Consider the following 19,076-nt stretch of genomic DNA (forward strand, 5'->3'; position numbering starts at 1 on the left):
ATGCTGGGCCACAGCCACACTGGGATGTGGCAGCCCCCAACACCCCGGGGCAGCAAGGAAGGCTTTTCTCCTCCTGCTCCCAGCACCATCTTGGTGCTGCTCTACTGGCCCCAGGCACCCCACATCCCCACCCTCCAAAGTGCTCTGGCCCTTCCCTTGGGCAGGGGGGTGGTGAGGAGCTGCGCCATGGCTCCCTACCCCTACCTTACATCCTGGGCTGTAAGCCTGCAAGGACAGGGTCCCCAAAGGGCTTGGTGTGGGGAGTGCTGGCATGCAAGGGCCCCCCTGCATGGTCCCTTGCCCACTGCCCCAGGGGTAGTCCAAAAAACGGCCCCACAGAGCCCCCCAGCTCCATGGAGAGCTCCACAGAGCCTTGCTGCAGTCCCACAGAAACTCTGCCTGACCCCCAGCAGCCCCATCCCCAGAGCAGAATAAGGGATGTGGGGCCATGCATGGAGGGCAGCAGTGGAGCCAGGGTGGTCTTACACCTCTAAACCCCCAGCGATCCCCTCTCCAACCCCCCCAACTCTGCCTACCACCACGAGCTCAGTCAGGCCCCATTCATTCCACATCTCTGGGGTGGGAGGTGGATATAGGAGGCCATGGGGACTTTCTCAGGGCTGATGGCCCCCTGGACCTCAGAGTGTTTAGGGTGCCAGCCAAGGCAGGCGGGACTGAACCAGGATGATGGGGAGCAGGGGACCTCGGTGTCCTGCTCGGTGCCTCATGGTCACCACCACTTTCCAAAACAAAGGGACAGGCAGGCAGGTGTACAGGGCATGGCCTCTGCGTCCATCCTGCAAAACCACATGGCTTTGCTTTGATGTAGGTGGAAAATTCCCTGTTTGTCCAGGAATCTGAGGGGCTGGGGGCTCCAACACCGGCTACGCTCGGTGAGGGATTAAAAGCGTGTTTTGTTGGAAAGATTTTTCCTCTCCTGACTGGGGAGGTGACATCCGAACCTTATTTTCCTTTCCGCGCTGGGACACATGCCAGTGCAGCCAAGTGGTCCCTGGAGAGCCATGGGACACCGTGGCTGCGCCGAGACCCTCGCTGGCTCGTGGGAGATAGCAGGAGGGAAGATGGAGCTGAGGAAAATGGAGGCCGTTAGAGGCTGGATTTGGGCTCGGGGCTGTTTGCCTGTAGCCTGAACACACGCTGAGGTTGGGCAGGGAGCCGGCTCGGCTGTGGATTTTAAAACAGCACCTCGTCTGCCAAGGACCCTCCTACTCTGCCACGGGCTGGGTGGATCCCGGCCCCGCTGTGCACCTTGTGCTGCTGGCAAACGCTGCACGCTTGGCCAGCTCCGCTCCAGGGCCGCGGCCGCTGCGGGGCCGGGAGGCAGGGAGGGGTGTGCTGCTGCTCCTGCCGCACGTCCGGCCATGGCCGTGCACCAGCACAGGGAAAAACAGCCTGTGGCCATCCCCGGTGCTGTTTGGTCAGGGGACACTTCCTCTGGGCAGGGTGCTGGGCTCCAGCCCCAGCAGCATGTGGCCCTGGAGCAAGTGGAGAGGAGCATCCCCATCTCCTGGCATCAGTCCCAGCAGCTGGGGGTCCCAGGAACCCTTCATGCCTGGATGGTGGTCTCTGCTTTGGGGCCCTTCACCCCTAGGGTGGTGGTCTTTGGGACCACACTTGCGGGATGGCAGTATGCCTTCTGCCTGCTTCCTGTGGGGCACCTAAGGGCAGGAGCAAACTGGGGTTACCACACCAGAGCCATCCAGGGAGTGAAGAGGAGAGCGGATGTGTGCATGCGAGGCTGGGAAAGCTCAGGCTTCCCCCTCATCCCTCCCCTGGGCCACTGCCCACCACTTGCGAATGGCAACTGGGTCCCCTCAGGAGCAAAACCTTGTGAGAGCCTCCCCTCCAAGGCACCTGCTGCCTTGCCAGCCCTGCAGAAAGCTCGGGCATTGAAGGCTGCGATAAGGATCTTCCTCTGTCTTTTCGGATGTAGATGCTGCCTTGGGGGACACTGACAGCCAGGCACAGGCTCTGCCGGAGCCAGGATGCTGCAGCTCCAACTCAACTGGCTGTAGCACCTCCAGTGCTGCACACGTGTATACATTCACCTGCAACGAGCTCGGGAGCTTCCCGGGGGTTATGCTCGTGCCACAAAGCTTCAAATCTTAATGGCTGCTCCAAGGCAAGCCCTGTTTGTCCCCAGAACATTTGCAGCCCCAGCAAAAGGCAGGATTCAGGCTCTGGGTCTGCAGTGATCTTTCTTCATCTCTCTCTTGCCTGTCCAAATTTGTCTATGATGTCCATCCTTGGACCAAGAGCACTCAGAGATCCCCTCCATCCCCACTGTCCCCACTGTCTCTGGTGCACGCCAGCACCACCAGCATGGCCAGGGTAAGTGAAGCAGTCAGCTCTCTCCGAGTGACTCATACATGACGTTCACCATAGTTCAGGGCTTTTGGCTTGGATGAGAAAAACATTAGGGCGTAAGAAAGTTTCTTTATGAGTTCCTCTTAAAACACTGGAGGGACTTCTCCTCCCACTTGCTCACGCTCTACTTTTTGGGGAGAAAAGTAGCATTTTTAATTAAAAAAATTCCTTTTGATCGTTTATAACATGGAAAACAGACAATTAAGCAAAATGTTTTTCCTTGATTTATATATAAAAAAAGAAACGAAGGCCATCTGGATTCATCCCAAACAGCTCCCAGCTTTACACAGCTGCTCCAGCCAAGTCTTCATGGCCCAAGGAACCACACTGTGCCCGCTTGCCCACGGCTTTGCCATGAGCATACCGGGCAGCACTGCCCATGCTGGCGCAGCGATCCCGGCAGCCCGGCGTGGTTTCTCTGCTGCGTTTGCTCGCAGGGTTATCTGCTCCGGAGCTGGTGTTGGTTTTGGCACACAGCGCCGGGACCACACCTACTATTTAAATACCACAGCCAAGGGCTCGGAGGGGAAAGGGAAAGAAAAAAAAAAAGGGAAAGAAAGAAAACGAATATGAAATATTTGTTGCGGTTTGGAGATACACACACACACATGCACACACAACACAAACACACCAGCCCGGTTCCGGGTCGCTGGCAGCCGAGGAAGGAAGACTCTGGCTAAGATTGTCTTCAAACCCATGCTGGCGGGAGGGAAACCCTTTGGGCCAAAATTAGTCCCTGCCGCATGCCAAGCCGGAGCCTGCTCTCGCCCGGGCTGGGGAAGCCGGGGCAGCCCCAGTGGCACAGCCAGGGCCAGGGAGCCATGCCAGTGCTTCCCGGGTGGCTGCCCTCCCGCCAGGCTGTGAGAAGCTGGAGAAGGGGTGCCAGGGGTGGAAATCCCCAGGGAGGCAGCCCTGGTGGGGACGGGAGGGTTTTCTCTCCGCAGCACCCTGGAATAGCAGGTCCTAGAGATGCCCATTGGGGTGGCTGCACTCACAGTGGGGCTGGGGTGGTGGGGACAGGGAGAGACAGCACTGCCCCTTGGTGCTGGCATGGTATGAATGGGCACCCATCAGCTAAGGATGGTCTGGGGCTGGACATGGGGATGGGTGTCCCATGGGAGCAGGTGCTCCAGACACCCCCTTGCCTTTGTGGCTAAGGGGCATCCGGGATGGGCTTGTTGACATCGTGACCCTATCAGTGCCACTGGCACAGCGGCGGATGGGAGGTGATGCCGTTTACCCCCTGTTCCTGCCCAGCTCACCTCGCTGGGGCAGGTCCCACTCCCCCTTTCCCAGTATTGGCCCCGGAAACGCAGCTGGTGGCATGAAACAGCAGCAGGGTGTCCCAAGGGGTGCTGGGTAGGGGTGTTGTGCTGTGCCAAGCCGTGCCACGCAACGAGGCCTGCCGAGGCGGCTGAGCAGGTGGATTACCGCCACCTTCCTTTCCCCAGGCTCCTTCCCGGAGAAGTTTTCCCGATGATCTCACTGGATGCACATTTCCAAATCGTTTGGTTGATTGTTTCATCATCGGAGGTCAATTAAAGAGAAGGCGAGTTCCTGTCACCCCACTCCGAACCCCTTCACTGCCAGAGCCCCAGAACAAAGGGAGGAATTGGGCTTGGGCTCGGCCAGCTTGGATTCCCATTTGATTATTTCCAACAAGGGAGCAAATCTATTTTGGAGCCGGTATTCCCAAGGGATGAGCTCACCAGCACAGAGCATGAGCAGGGTTGGGGAAAAAAAAAACATACAGCCTTTTGTAATATGTTGCAAACCTATTTACTACCAGGGTAATTAAATGCCACTTCCTGGAGCAGAATGAAGCAGCTTTATGTAATGATGGCACAAAGGGATTTGATCCCGATGCGAGGCAGCCGCTGCCAGACGTGTCTGTGTGTGTTGTGGGTGGGAGGATGCACTTCCATGGGCTGCATGTGTACAACTGCACTGTGGCATCCATGTGTGGATGCTGTGATCCAGGTCTGGTGTCCCATGCTGGAGTGGGTGGCCTTGGTGCAGTGTGTGTCCCGGGGGCTCTGGATGCCAGGAAGGCAGCTCTTTTGTGCAATGCTCTACAGTGTGTGATTTACACCTGCGAGGTGGCTGCGGGCTACATGGGAGGAATAACAAAATCAGATGTCCTGGAAAACAGCTTCCACACAGAGCAGGATGGCTTCCTGGCTCCCGGCGTGTCCTGCTGTCCCCGGCGCTGTCCCCCACTGCCTCACACCAGGGCTGTGTCCCCATGGGTGCCAGTGGCTCATGGCACAGCCCATTTGCTCAGCCCCACGCCACAGCTCCCATAGGACAGTCATTCCCGCGCTGGGGTGACAGTGCCACGCATACCATGGCCACAGCAGTGCCCAGCCTCCGGGGCCAGCCGGGCTTTCTCCAGGCTGGGAAATGGCACAGACCTGCGTGGAGCAGGGCTGACCAGCACTTTCCCTGCCTCTGTGTAGGGCAGGGGAGGTTTTCCCCACCCATTGAGAGTGTGAGTTCATTGGAGGCTGAATACCTTAGAGTATGACCAGGAAGGAGGGATGGAGGCTGCTCGGAAAAGAGTGGTGGATTTTACCTGGATTAGTTGAAACTTTTGTAGTCGAATTGCTCATACATGATGTACAGCTGTTAATCCCCAGTGCACAAGAGAAGGGCTTTAATGTGCACACCCCCTGTGCTACGTAGCCGTACCACAATCCCGACTGTGAAACTCTCCATACACCTGCTGGCACTGTGTCTTGGGTTGTTTATTTTTAAAGATAAACCAGAGATGCTGGGAAAAATATCCTGCATTCCTCCTGGCCTTCCCTGCTGCTCACAAGGAACCAGAAACCAGCAATTACTCCTTTTACCCCTGGAGCTGCTGGGGTGGCACAGGTCTTCTCCAGCGCTGGTACAGGTGGCAGCCAAAGTGAATGCCTCCTGCAGCCATGGTCCAGACCTGTCTCCTGTTGATGGAGCCAGGGGATATCACCGGGCCAAGGGGCAGGATGCGGCCCTGGGCTGGCACATGAGCGCACGCGTTCACATGTGAGGCCGCTGCTGCGAGGGCTGGCTGAACACCTCGAGCATGTTGTGCTGCCAATGGAGGCTGTGACATGTTACAGGCTGGGACATCTCTCGGCACCGTGCCGGGTGTGATGTCCCCTTCAAGCAGGGGGATACCCCATCCATCCATCGCAGTGCCGGACCCTGTGGCTCTGTGCAGAGCCTGGTGCTTTCAGCTTTCCTGAACCAGTGAAAGTTAAGCAGTGGAGGAAAAACGTTGCTGTATGTTATAGAGGAAGAGAGGTAAAAAGGGCAGGAAATTTGCACCATGTCCATTTCCCCTTGGCCCCCGGCCGCTGCTCATTCCGGATTCGGGATTTGCGTAGGCAGAGTTAAAAATAACAGGGGTATATAAAGAAGGACGGCGAGGGCTGCGCTGGACCCGCAGCCGCCAGGGCACAGCCAGGCAGCAGGCACAGATCAAAGCAGGATGCGGTCCAGGCGGCGCAGAGGGGCCGGGAGCGCGTGTGGGGTCTGCGGGGTGCCGCGGTGCGGGGGGTCAGGGTGCCCAGCTCAGCCGGCAGCCTCCATGGGAGATGGGGCCATTTATGTTCCTATAAGCAAAGACATCACTACCAAGCCCTGTCCCTCTGTAGTGTTTACTCCACAGCGGCATTCATTGGGAAGGTCCTGACCCAGCTCCCCTGGCCGGAATGAAGCATGGGGAGCCTGGATGTGGTCCCTAGCCAGAGCACCCCATCCTAGGGCCAAGCTCCCTGCCAATGCCACCAGGGCTCTCTGGCTGCCTCCCTGAGCCCCCGGCAGCCTCGGACCTTGGCCGTGCATCCCAGTGCTCCCCAGGCCTGGGGTAGGCAGGGCGGACACAGCAGCTCGATCGGCCGGTGCAAACGAATCTGCCCTCTGTGCCCTGATAACATTGTGTTTGTTGCAGAGCGGGAAGAGCCTGCCAGCACACGATAAGAGCAGATGACTTTACTCTGGACCCGCTCCGGATTGAATTATGCTTTAATTTCATTTTCAGTTCCTCTTTTCTTTTCAGGAGGGGAAGGGGACTTTGAGGGGGTATGGGTAGGTCTGGGGGCTCCCAGACCCTTCTCCAGGCAGGCCAGCCCCACATAAAGGAGAGGACAGAGAGTAAAACCCAGCCGATCCGCTTTCTGTTCTCAGGGACTTAGCCCTGGCAGGTCACTACAGCTTGGGGTGTCCTGCTGCATGGGATCCCATGGCACCTACCTATGGGGTCCCCTGCAGAGCTTTTGGGGCATGGGTTTTGCCTCCCATTGAAGCAGAAGCTCTCCCATTGAAGCAGAAGGCTGTGATGCCATGGCTGGTGTTGGAAGGGCTCATGGTTCCCATTGGAGAGGGGGCACGAGAGATACCCCAAAGGGGAGTCCCCGGGTTCAATCCAGGTCCCCAGCTCCAACTGATCCAACTGATCCAACAGCGGGGGATGCAGTGCGGGTGTTTTTCAGTCCCTGGTGTTTTGTGGTGTAGGGAACTCCTCTGAGTCTCCTGGGGACCCCACAGAGCAACCCAGGCACTGTGACATCTGCAGTGTCACAGGGCATCAGCCCCCTGCTTGCCCCATGTGTGCTGTGGGGAGGGTGCTGCAGCATCATCGCAGCATTGGCAGGGTTGCCGATGTTCTGATTCTCTTGGCTTGATGAAGCCACCTCCAGCACACCACGCCGGGCATCACACGCTCCTCCGCTGCCAGAGGAGGATAACCAAGAGCAGGGATATCCATTAACCCTTTCCTCTTTGGCCACCGCCTGGGTGGGCAGCCCTTCCCACCCTCTGTTTGCTCTCCTGCTGGACCGCCATTTGATCTTCTGGGATGCCAGCGACTTTACAGCCTGTTGTAGTGGCATGGGAGATAATCTGCGTTTCCTAAATGGGCTTCTGCCAACAGCGGGCTGAGCACGCACCAGCTGCTCCTGCTGCCTCCCTCTTGGCTCGGAGAAGGCTCCTGTGGCTGGGCTGTGGCTGGGACCCCCCCGTGCCCACCCCATGGCTCACAGCAGGCAAACCCCCCTGGCGCCGCCCTCCCCGGCTCCCTGCGCGGTCAGAGCTGGCAGTGCTTGTGTCGGTGCGGTGCCGCTCCCCTCCGTGCCGGCCCTCCCACCTAGCATCAGCAACAAGAGTTTCCTGGGGAATATCCCACATTTGCAAGAAATATTGGCTGTAAAAATGAACCCGATCTGCTGGCGACGCCTCTCTTAAAATAAGCCAGTGCTGCATGGGTGCAGACACCAAAACTGCCTGGAAAAGGAGAAAACCAAGTGCAATTAGTGTTTGTCTCCTGTGGCATCTGCTCTCACTTATCTATAAAAGTTTGGGGCAGGAACTGCCTTCTGATTAATCATTATTTGGCCAAGAAACAAATAATGGGATTAACCAGTGACTTAAATAAGCTACTCTTGGGGGCAGGCTAAAAGGGATTTCAAGTGATGCGTTCATGCTTTTGCCCTGCTTTGGAGGTGACTTTTTCCAAGGAAGGGCTGTGCAGCCCATGTGTGTTGACCCAGTGAATAGCATTAATAAACACACTACTTCAGCAGCAGCCAGGCACGCGGGGCCCAGGCAGCGACCCAGCATGTGCTCTGGAAACCAGGGCAGGGATTCTTGGTAAACGGGGGAAGACTTGAATCGTTGTTGTTCCACTGGATTACTGAAATAATTTATTGCAATGCTCCACCCTTATAATTAAAGCGCAGTGATGAAAGCAACTGGTAGAGTAGCTTTGGATCCAGAAGTGGCGTGTGCATGTGCGCGCACCTCACCTCTGGTGTTTATATTTGGTTTTTTTTGAACTGACTCCTCGCTTCTGAATAGCACAGGCAGCAGCCCCAGTTCTTAGAAAGGTATCTGGGGATGGAAAGCCCCAGAAAGCAAGGAGACAGGCTCCAGGAGATAAGGGCCATTGCTTCTTGACAAACGCAACAGTAGCAGGGCCATTCCTAGTACTGGCTGGGTGGGGGCCAAGCGGAGAAGGTCTTCTTGTGAGCTAGACAGGATGTCAAGAGAGCCCCTGGGGAGGCCTGCACAGTGCCCTGGGTCTCCATTCCATGTCTTGACATGCCGGCATGGAGTAGAGCACCTGAATGTCTCCTGTGAGGTGTGACATCCGGATCCCATTGTGTCCCCCACTGTGGAAAGCCCTTGGGTCGACAGCACTGTCCCAGGGGCAACGTGGGGTGGGCAGGGTCGGACAGCCAGCCCGTGCCCCCCATGGCGGGGCAGCCGAGGCTCAGCCATGGTGCCAGTCCCCAGGCAGAGCAGACAAACGTCCTGCAGGGGCTGCGGGGCGAGATGAGGAGGCGCAGGCAGAGTGCCAGCCCCCGGCAGGGTCTGCTGGGCAGTTATCTCTGCTCGCACACGCACCCTGCGTACGGCCAGATGGGAGCCGGTGTGCTCTGGGCTGCTGATTGCCTCACCGACAGCACAGGCATGGGGGGACGCGGCCTCACGGGCGCTGTTACATGAAGCAAGTGGTGTGGGGGTACCGGGCTCAGCCACCCCGGCGGCACCGTTGCTTGCTGACGGGCTTGGTGTCGCTATAGCAAGCTCTGTGCCCGGCTCACAGCCAGCTGTAACCCCGCACTAGACCTCATCGGCACATTCCCGCTTGCATCCACACACGCTGGCATGCGCCACGGCCAGTGGCCCTGCCTCACTCGGGGCAGCGTGCCGGGGGACCCCCGGATCTGCGATCTACACCCCCTCTCCCCGCTCACAGCGTGGGGCTCGGCGCCAGGGCACCGCTGCGCCACCACGGCATAGGGACGGGCAGGAAGAACCCCGGGCTTTGCGATCCGCACCAGCACCTCTGACCCTTCTCCAGCCGTAGGGCACGGCACGGGTGGACCCAACTACGCACCCCACGGCCGCGGCGCGGGGCAGGGAGCGGGGATCCCGGCCACGCTGCCCCGGACGGGCCGCGGGGCCATGCGGGCGGCGGAGCGCTGCCGGGGCCGGGGCGGCCGCCGCCCCCCGCCCGCCGGGGCAGCCCCCGGGGAGGGGGCGTGGCTTAGGCGGTAGCGGAGCCAATGGAAGGCGTCGGCGGTGAATATCAATGCGGGCCGGGCCAATGGGCGCGCAGCCATGCTGTTAACAGCTTAGGGGCGCGGGGTGGCGCAGAGCAGCGCTGCCGCCGCCGCGGGGAGCGGAGCGGTGCCGGGCTCCGCGCACCGCGCTCCCTCAGCCCGGCCCCGTCCCGGTCCCCCCCCGCCCGGCCCGCCATGGCGGCGGCCGTGGACGAGAGCACCCTTCCCTCAATCTCTACTTTCGCCAACTTGCTGCCGCTGGAGGAGCGGCCCGCCGACATGCTCCATGTAAGCATCAGGCACCGGGGAGGGGGCGACGGGGGATATGGGGCAGAGTGTCCCGTGATGGGGTTCAGCCCGGCTGGTAGGGGAGGCCCCCCTCCCGCCGTCCGACGGCGTCCTTGGGGCAGCGCAGCCGGAGCGGTGCCGACCCGTCGGACGGGTTGGGGGGAGCCACTGCCCCGAGCGGGAGGCGCGGACCACGGTGTCCGAACGGCGGTCTCCGTCGCCCCGCCGATCCTGACACCCTTTTTCCCCACAGAGGATGCTGCAGCAGGACGGCACCGCCGCCGTCAAGCGGGAGGAGGACGACTTGGGCAAGTTCGTGGATTTGGACTTCATCTTGGCGCACACAAGCAGTGGCGGGCAGGGGCCTCCTGGCCCCAACTACCCCCTGCCCGAGACCCCTGAGAGCTGCGGCACCACCTACGACAGCGACGGCTCCTACCCCACGCCGGGCAAGTTCCCGGCGCCTTACCCCGAGGGCCAGGGCCACAGCTACGTGGCGGAGCTGCTCACCCCGGATCTGCCCGGCCACTGCGACCTGCAACGGAGGGAGTACACGGAGCTGCGGGTGCCCGGCGGCCCCCATCACCCTCACCACCCTCCACACCACCACGCACCCCTGCACCCAGCCCTGGCCCGCCCGCTGCCCCTGGACCCCGCTCAGCCCTTCGGGCCCCGCATCAAGAAAGAGCAGCCAGAGGAGCGCGCCTGCATGCTGGGGCTGCCCGCCGCCGAGTACCTGGGGCCGGGCGGCGGCGAGCACAAGCCACGCGTAGCGCCGGGTCCCGGGCCGGGACCGGTGCCGGGGCCGCCGCTGCCTTACCCAGGCTTCGCTCACGGCCGCCTGGGGCCCTCCGAAGAGCCGCTGCCCGGCGCCGACTCGCACCTCCTGGCCGACCTGCCGCCCCACTACGCCGTGGCCCCGCATCGCTACGCGCCCCACTTCGCCCCCCAGCCGCCGCCGCAGTTTCATGGACACTTCAGTGTTTTCAGGGAGCCCCTGAAGGGGCCGGGGCCGGGCCCGGCGGGGTTGCCCGGGCTGCTGGTCACGCCGCCCAACTCCCCGGTGCTGGAGTACTTCCCGGCCGGGGCTCCCCCCGAGGACTGCAAGCCCAAGCGCGGCCGCCGCTCCTGGGCCCGCAAGCGGACGGCCACGCACAACTGTGAATACCCGGGCTGCGGCAAGACCTATACCAAGAGCTCCCACCTCAAGGCGCACATGCGGACCCACACAGGTAAGGGCGTGTGGGGGGGTGTGTGTGTGAGTGGGGTGGCCACGCTTGGAGGTTGCGCAAAGGGTGCCAGGTGGGAGGACCGGAGCACACGGTGAGACCCACGTGGTTCTTGGGGGTGTTGAGGGGTGTCTGTTGACCCCCTGGTCAGTTCGGGGGTGCACGGAGGGTCCCTGTGGAGGGGGCACCCAGAGACACCCTGTAGCTGGCACAAGGCTGCACGGAAGGGTCCTGTGTGCGGGGCAGGGTGCTAGTGGGGATGCCCCCGAGGTGCTCAGAAGGACCCCCGTGGTGGGGCTGGGCAGAGACACACGGGATCCATGTGACACTCCCACTTGCTGGCCTTGGAGCCCAGGGGAGCCTTAAGAAGCAGGGCTTGGGGCCGCATGGAGAAGCCCCCCACCCGAGATGGGAGCGAACAGAGTAGGTGAGACTGGGGAGATGAGACCCCCGTGACAAAGCTGGAATAGAGCACATGGTGTGTCCCCACAGCATGGACACACAGCTGGAGACCACTCATAGTTTGAGGTGGGGTGGGGGCATGTGGAGGGGCCCTGCAGTGGTGCAGAGGTTCCCAAAGGGTGGGTCTCATGCAGGGCACATGGACAGTGGAGCACAGGGGGGAAGGGCAAGAAGATGGGGACAAAAGAAAGGGGGGTCAGACAGGGGTGAGTACACCGCAGGGCTCCCCTCTACTAAGGGTGGGGGTCAGGGATCCCCCTTGAAAAGGGGGGGGTGCTGGGCAGGTTAGCACTGGGCGGAAGCATAGGGAGGATGAAGACCTTCAAGCCCACTGATGCCCCTTCTCCTCCGCAGGCGAGAAGCCCTACCACTGCACCTGGGAAGGCTGTGGCTGGAAATTTGCCCGCTCCGATGAGCTGACCCGCCACTACCGCAAGCACACAGGGCACCGGCCCTTCCAGTGCCACCTCTGCGAGCGGGCTTTCTCCCGCTCCGACCACCTCGCCCTCCACATGAAGCGGCACATGTGAGCGGTAGCTGTGGCTGGACTCTGTGTCCCCAGAGCCAGCTCATGGTGTAAATAGCGTCAGGCAGGGGATGGCACTGGGGAGCAGCCTGGCCATCTCTGCTTGTAGTTGATAACTAGTTTTCTCCTCCTGCCCCTGCTGTGAGAACTGGGCCCAGCTGTGTGGTGGGGAAGGGCTGCTTTGGGGTGTAGATGGGGAGTAAAGCTGCAAGGAGTGCCTCCAGCCCCTGCCCCATCACCACTCAGCTCCCAGTGCCTGGAGGGTCCTACCCTCCCCAGCCAGGAACCTGGTGAGTGGGGGGGCTGGTGCAGCAGGGATCTGTCCCCAGAGCTCCTGGCTTGTATTTGGCATCAGCTTAACCTTCTCCCCCTAAATCCTGGCACCCCCTGGCTCCAGGCACTGGGGTGGCTGACTCTGGCCAGGTTTCGGCCAGAAACCCGTGCCCACTGGGTGTGTAGGTTGCGGCGCTGGGAAGTGGGTTCCTGGTCTTCTCGGTTGTGGCCATCAGAACAAACCTCCTGACCCAAAAGCCCAGCATGGATAGGGTGAGGATGGCACCTGACTGGCTCATGGCTATAAAGGTTTGCAGGGGTTGGCAGTGCAGCATCACCTTGCACAGGGAGCGGGGATGCTTCTGTTGCCAGTTTGGGACCCTGCCGGGCAGGCCGGTCCTGGCTGTTCCCATGAGCCTAAAATGGCTCTTTGGGCTCTTGTCTGCTTCCATTTGTCTTGTTCTTCCCCTCAGGATGACACCAGGTACTGCTGCAGCTGCCTTCCCCATGCTGCTTTTTTAAACTTAGCGTGTAAAGGACAGTGAGTCCAGCTATGAATGCCCAGGTCTCTGCTATACTTGAAACTTTCATAGAAGAAAAACAAAGAGAAAACTCAAAAAGAAATTGAGTCTTTTTATGTGCAGCTTCTGCAAAGCAAGTTGTAAATTAAACAAAGCAGTAATATATAATGTTTCTGGTTTTTTTAATATATTTTTTTCTTCCAGCTGGGAACCCAGATGAGTCTCGGCTTTGGGAAGTGCACTGTTCCCGTCTGTGTATATTGTTAATTAACATTTCTTTGCTTGGGCACGTTAGGTCTCTCGCACTCTGAAATGTTACTTTTCTTTATATGCAAACTGTTGAAATATTGTGATCTGCTGTATAATAAATAAACAAGATGTAAACATGAAAGAGCCAGGAGAGTTTACTTTAAAGCTTTCTTCTAAGACGAGAGGGTGAGGCTGGGCTTGCTTGTCAGTAAATATTTACATTGATGTTCATTTCTGCTTAAGTTAGCTGCGGAGGATCGATGGGGAACGCCCAAGCCTAGGCATCTGAGCAGCATCTCCTGTGCAACAGCTCTTGAGTCACCCCACTTCCCTGTGCCTCAGTTTCCCTAATCTGCAGATGGGGCAATTGCGGCACCGGGATGGTGTGACTGGTCCTGCGGTGAGTCATTCCCGAGGGGAACGGTAGCCGAAACTGTGCCGGGAGCCTCGCTGCTACTGTTGTCTTCCCGAGCCCTCCGGTCCTGCTGTCCTCCGCAGCGGAAGCTCTGTGGCACCGGCCTTGTGGTCACAAACAAGAGGTTGGTGGCGGCTGCCCGGTCCTGTCCCTGCTGCCCTCCTGGGGTGTCCTGGCAGCTCGGCGGGGTTCAGGTGCTGAGGTTTCCCTGCGTTCATAGGTGGTGACTCAGCACAAGTGTGCTGGCAGGTCCCGAGCTCAGCAAGCAGGTCTGGCTCCATCCCTCCCTCCCACAGCTGATTACCCGTGATGCACGCATCCTTCTGAAGCCAGGGGCTTGTCCGGACCTGACACCGTGCTGGCAGCGCAGGGAGTGTGCCATAAGGGCTGTGCAGTGCCCTGGCCCAGAGTGTCGGTGGCTTCCTCCTCCCGTGCTCACTGCCGCAACCCCCGGTGGCTGGCCAGGGCTGGGGGATGCCCTGGGGCTCCTTTCCCCGCAAGCGGAAATGGGATGTAGCTGTGCTGCCGACATGGCCTGGGCTGGATCCTATTCCTTCCCTGTTTTCCTGCCCGCAGCTGTGGAGAGTTGAACTGGTAACAGTAGAGAAGGGCTGATGTCACCTTGAGGGGTGACTAGTGTTTTGGGATTGGGCTCTGTGTCCTGGGGCCAGCACCAAGCCTTGGGGTCTGCCCTGAGCAGGTACAAAAGTGTGGGTGTCTCTAGGCAGGGTGGCAGCAGCTTAGGATGTTGTGTCCTGCCTGCAGGCCTGGGCATGGGACCATGGGACACAGGTGTCACAGATCCACCATGCTCAATCACTTGTCCTTTCCACAGCTGCCTCCACCCACTGCGTGCCCCACTTTCTGAGAGGTGCCTGTGTGGGGTGACTGTGCTGGGACACCAGTGTTCTGTGATGGGGTACTGGGGGTGTCTCACTCCTGGGACCCTGGTACATAAGGGCAAGGGTCCGATGGTGGGGGGTGGCTGAAGCAAAACTGCTGCCTCTTCCCCAGAGACTTGTTCAAAATGTCACATGGAGGGAGAGGGAAAGGTGTGGGCTGTTTGAATTAGCGATGAGTCAGGCTGGCAAAGCCAGATGGGGAGAGTGCGTGCCTGCGTGTTTGTGTGCGTATAAGTAATCTCTGGCTTTGTGTTTTTATTATGATTATTATTTTTATTTCCAGGGGAACGATGAATTTCTCCAACCATCCTGTCCCACTGGAAAGGCTGGCTCTGCTGCCCTGTCCTCCCTAAGCATCCTGGGAGCCGGAGTGACGGTCCGCGGCTGTTTTGAGGTTCGGCTCTGAGATCAGAGCACAAACCAGTTCTTCCTCGCCTTTCATCATTGCTGCGCCAGGGCGGGAGCGAGGTCCGGCTCTGCTGCCGCTACCTTACATGGAGGTGAGCGCAGGGGAAGGCGCTTTGGCTCCTTCTCTGGGCAGCGCTGCTCCACGTTCACTTCCCCAGGCCTGGGGCAGGGCGCTCCTTCGGGCACACGATGGAGCATGGCGGTCGCATGGACTGGCATGGCTGGGAACCTCACCCGGGGGAGGAGGAGCGGCTGTAGTGGAAAAGGCAATTACAGTTAATTTGTTGTTAATAAAAACCACCCTCTTCCAATTGCCTGGGCCAAGGCGCGCTCTCCATTGAAGGAGGGAGCCCAGTCGTGCCCCCAGCAAAACCTGCCCTGCAAAGTGACGAGGACAGCAAGAAAACACCCTCAGCAGCATGGAGGAAAGGAAGGCTGGGGTGTAATCCCTGCCTGTGGTACGTTTGCCCGTGGTCAGCTGAAAGCCCTTTGCCGGGCCATATCTCCCCTTCTTTTCTCCCCTTGGTCACCTCCTTGGTGACCATGGGAGCCATGGTGGTGAGTGTTGCAGAGGTGCCTGACCCCCTGCAAACCTTAAGGTGCAGCCCTATGGTTTTGGGGTGCAGCCGAACCGGCACAGCAAGGCATGGAGAAACACCTCCCAGCAGAGAGGTGAGTCATGGCCACAGTGTGGCCTGGCACCATGCAGTCACCTGCCAGCAGGAGTGGGGCCCCTGGGGGTTTCGTAGCTGTAGGGGGGTGAAGGAGTAGCTCAGGTGGGTTTCTGTCCTCTGGGGATGATGCAGCTCTGGGGGTCCTCTGTGCTGCAGCCAACAGGTCCCACAGAACTGGCCCAGGGTTATTGGGGCTGGGAGGGCTCCTTGCCCAGGCCTTGACCCTGGGGTTGCTGTGGTCCAAAGGGAAAACATGGTGCTGGAGGTGGGATGCAGCCTGGGTTCTTGAGGGTGGGAGGGATGCTTTGGGGGTGCTTGACACAAACCTTTCCTCACCACAACACAAAGTGGGAGGTCAGGTCCTCAGGGTTGAGGTGTTCCTACTGAAGGATGCTCCCAGGGCTAGTGTCCCTGTTCCCAATGGGGCAGTGGTAAGTGTCCGATCCCTGCCATGAAGGGAAGGTCCAGCAGCCTGCCCCTGCGTCCCCGCTGCTTGGGGTGGGCCAGGCGCCGTGATAACGGGGCTGTGGCTGTCACCGCACCCTTAGGAAACATTTGGCTTCAGGCACCTGAACCCACGGGGAAGCGATAACTCCCCGGCTCGCTCGCCCTGCCTGGACCCACACCTGCTGCTATTGTGCCTTAGTCACACACTGGGAGTTTTTCCACTGCTGGGCCCCAGATAACCTCCTCCCGCCCCACTGGCCGCAGTGTTTGCACTTGTCCTCCTCCGCTGGTGCCAGTCTGGGAGACACTCACGCCTTGAGCCCTGGGCTGGAGGCATGCACACCTCTGGCCTGGGGCCACCTTTGGCCATGCCTGGCAGCCGTGGCATGGGCAAAGGGCATGAGGTGCATCCTTCCCCTGGGACCACAGCGTGGAAGGGGCCAGCACTGCCGTCCTGCCAGGGCTGAATGTGGGGGCACATCCTTCCCCAAGCTGCTGAGCAGCGGTGGGGTCACCCAGGTTTGGTACCCTGTGCCCACAGGATGGCAGGAGGTGAGCGATGGGGTTGCAGTGCAGGACAGCAATGCTGGCTCTTGCTGTCCCCTCACCTGGGGTGCAGAAGGACTGGGCTTCCCAGCTGGCTTTCCCTGACCTGCTGCATTCCCTGGGTTTTCCCTGTGCTCTGTCAAGGCAGGATCCCAGTGCTCTGGGGAGGTGACAGACCATGGCACGTGTCCCTGTGCAGGACAATCAGGGCTGAGCAGGGTCTCCAGCTGTGCCACTTTGCTCCTTGAAGGCTGTGCAAGCAGCAACTGCTGCCCAGAAACAACATCTTTGTGTCCCTTTGAAGGCAGTGCTAATTGCTGCAATGCTGATCAGGTTAACAGAAGCACACAGCTAATGTGCTTCCACATTAGTTCCTGGTGGGATGCAGCCCTGCAGTGACACCCATGCTCTCAGAGCTGTGGGGTAGGTGGGCTGTGGATAACACAACCTAGCTGCCCACAGTCTCCACCTTTCATGAGGTAAAAAGCTGCTACCCTGAGGAGAGGAGCTCAAACGTGCTGTGGACTTAAGTTTGCTGAACAGGAGTGAGTTGATCGCCCTGCACCGGGAAAGAGCTCGGGCTGAGTTTTGCTGGAATAGGGCTTGAAACTGGGTTTGAGCAGGTCAGGCCTAGAAGTGGGAGATACAATGAAAACCCAAGGATACTGAATGGCCACCCATCTCTGGATTTTATCCTGGGACTCGCTGTGTTTTCTACAAGTTTGATGACATGAACAGACTGTGAATGACCCACCAGTGAGGGACAAAAGGGGGGTCCTTGTTCTCTGGTCTTACACAGCTCTCCCTGCAGCAGCAGTGCTGGGTGTTCCAGGTAGGGGTGAGACTGCCAAGGCAGAGGAAGGCAGCGGAGGAAAGCCCTGTCCTGTCTTCCTCTGCAGACCCACCTTGAGGGAGCATGGACCCCACCTCCAGGCCAGCCATGGCAAGAGAGCAAGGGAAGGTGTTGGAAACCTTTAGGAATGGCCACCTGTACTGATGGGGGGAGGACCGGGGTGGACATGGCAGAGCTGATGGGCAGGACAGGAGAAACCTTGGGATAGGCTCTGTCCTTGTGGGAGGAAGAGCCACGATGCTTAAAGCCATCCCTGGCAGCGCAGAAGGGAGCAGAAACAGGGTTAGATGATTCCCGAGGACAACAGACGACACTCCAGGTTCCTGTTGGTGCACGATGGCACTGGCTCGGCCCTGATACAGCAGCGATGTGCCAGTCCCTGTGGGAAGGGATCACCAGTGGGATGGGAATGGTAGCAACTCCAGCACAGCCTGGCTGTGTGCTGGAATCACCCCAGTGCAGCGCGGTTCAGCATCTCTGGGCTACTGCACAGAAGAGGTCCTCTCAGGGACACCCCTCTCCTGGGCTATCCAAGGTGACTGGCAGATCCCTGTGCCCCATGCCGAAACCTTCTGCTTTGGACAAACCTCTGCCAGGCAATCTTGCTCCTGCTGCAGTGCAGTGGGATTTCTTCAAGTCCCTCCTGGACCCACACTGCTGTTCCTTCCCCATTCCCCCCTCTCTTTTCTCCCATAGGGAAGAGGAAACAGGACCATCCTATTAATAAGACTTTCTCCCGGCTGCCACAGCCGCAGGTAAGTGCTGCAGCTCTTCGGGAGGGTTTTCTTGCCCCTGCCCTGCCCCGCAGCCCCGGTGTGCCTGCCCAGGGCCACCCGGCACCATGGCCCCGGGGGAGCGGGCACCGCTGGCTTGTCCGCTCGGGCAGCAGGGGCAAGGGCGGCAGCTCCCCGTAGGCCCCGCGCGTCCCGCAGGCCCCAGCTCCCGCACAAGGGCCGGGCTGAGGCGGGGGCAGCCCCGGACCCAGCTCCGAGACACGGGCCGGGACCGAGCGGCGCACGGCTCTGCTGCCACCTCCTGGCGCGGTAGCGAGTCCCGCCTGCGCCGAGCTCCCGCCTCCGACATACGAAGCACGGAGGTCGGCCCCGAGCGGGTCCGGGAGCTGCCGGGGGGCCGCGGGGGAGGCGGCGCCGGGCTCGGGCCGGCAGCGACTGGCCGGGAGCGGGGCGCGAACCCGCGATCCTCACCACCCCGCGCCCCCAGGCCTGCGGTGCGGCCGCCGAGCCGCTCCGGGCAGTTCCGGCGCCGCTTGGCGGGAGCGGAAGTGGCGCTGCCCGGGCCGCTGTACCGGTCGCACCGTCCCGGTGGCTGCGGATCCGGCGCCGGTGGGTGAGCGCGGGAGCGGCGGTGCTCGGGGCTGCTGCGGCGCCGCGGCCGCGCCTCGTCCCGCACGGCGCTCTGAGGGCTTCCCGGCACCCCGCCGCGGCGCTCGGGGCTGCGGGCGCGGCGCGCGTGGCCCCCGGGACCGGCCGGGTACAAGGCCCCGTTGTTGGGCCTGGCGGGGGATGGGGAGGCGGCGGAGGGGGGTGTGTGTGTATGTGGATGTACGTGTGTGTGTGTGTGTATGTATATATACGCGTGTGTTTATGTGTGTATGCACGTGTATGTGTATACATGTATGTGTGTGTGTAGATATACGTGTATATATCAGGATTCCCAGGGAAGTGGTGGAATCACCGTCCCTGGAAGTGTTCACAAACCGTGTAGACGAGGCCCTCAGTGACATGGTTCAGTGGTGGCCTTGGTAGTGCTGGGGTAACAGTTGGACTTGGTGATCTTAAAGGTCTTTTCCAACTTAAATGATCATAGAATCACAGACTGG

The 19,076-nt window shown here is 60.1% G+C and overlaps 2 protein-coding genes across 8 annotated transcripts in view; both read left to right on the forward strand.

Annotated features, from left to right (window-relative positions):
- Positions 1–9,519: 9,519 nt before the first annotated feature.
- Positions 9,520–13,149, forward strand: LOC115611899 (Krueppel-like factor 2). Its single transcript, XM_030495542.1, has 3 exons — positions 9,520–9,731; positions 9,985–10,963; positions 11,777–13,149. Exons 1-3 carry the CDS (start codon positions 9,639–9,641, stop codon positions 11,950–11,952), a joined length of 1,248 nt encoding a protein of 415 aa, XP_030351402.1. The 5' UTR covers positions 9,520–9,638; the 3' UTR covers positions 11,953–13,149.
- Positions 13,150–14,727: 1,578 nt separating this feature from the next.
- Positions 14,728–19,076, forward strand: part of DMAP1 (DNA methyltransferase 1 associated protein 1) — a 36,084-nt gene continuing 31,735 nt past the window's right edge. Inside the window, exons 1-2 of one of the 7 annotated variants that reach the window (XM_030495536.1) lie at positions 15,670–15,821; positions 15,939–16,716. In XM_030495536.1, the coding sequence (XP_030351396.1) occupies positions 16,706–16,716 (11 nt within the window). In that variant the 5' untranslated portion in view covers positions 15,670–15,821; positions 15,939–16,705. Of the gene's footprint in view, positions 14,809–15,669; positions 16,717–17,309; positions 17,440–18,498; positions 18,584–18,650; positions 18,728–19,076 lie in introns of those variants that run through there. The other 6 variants (XM_030495537.1, XM_030495535.1, XM_030495539.1 and 3 more) reach the window with 6 other exon arrangements.

The sequence above is a fragment of the Strigops habroptila genome, chromosome 8 (assembly GCF_004027225.2).
Source record: "Strigops habroptila isolate Jane chromosome 8, bStrHab1.2.pri, whole genome shotgun sequence".
Taxonomy (NCBI): Eukaryota; Metazoa; Chordata; class Aves; order Psittaciformes; family Psittacidae; genus Strigops; species Strigops habroptila.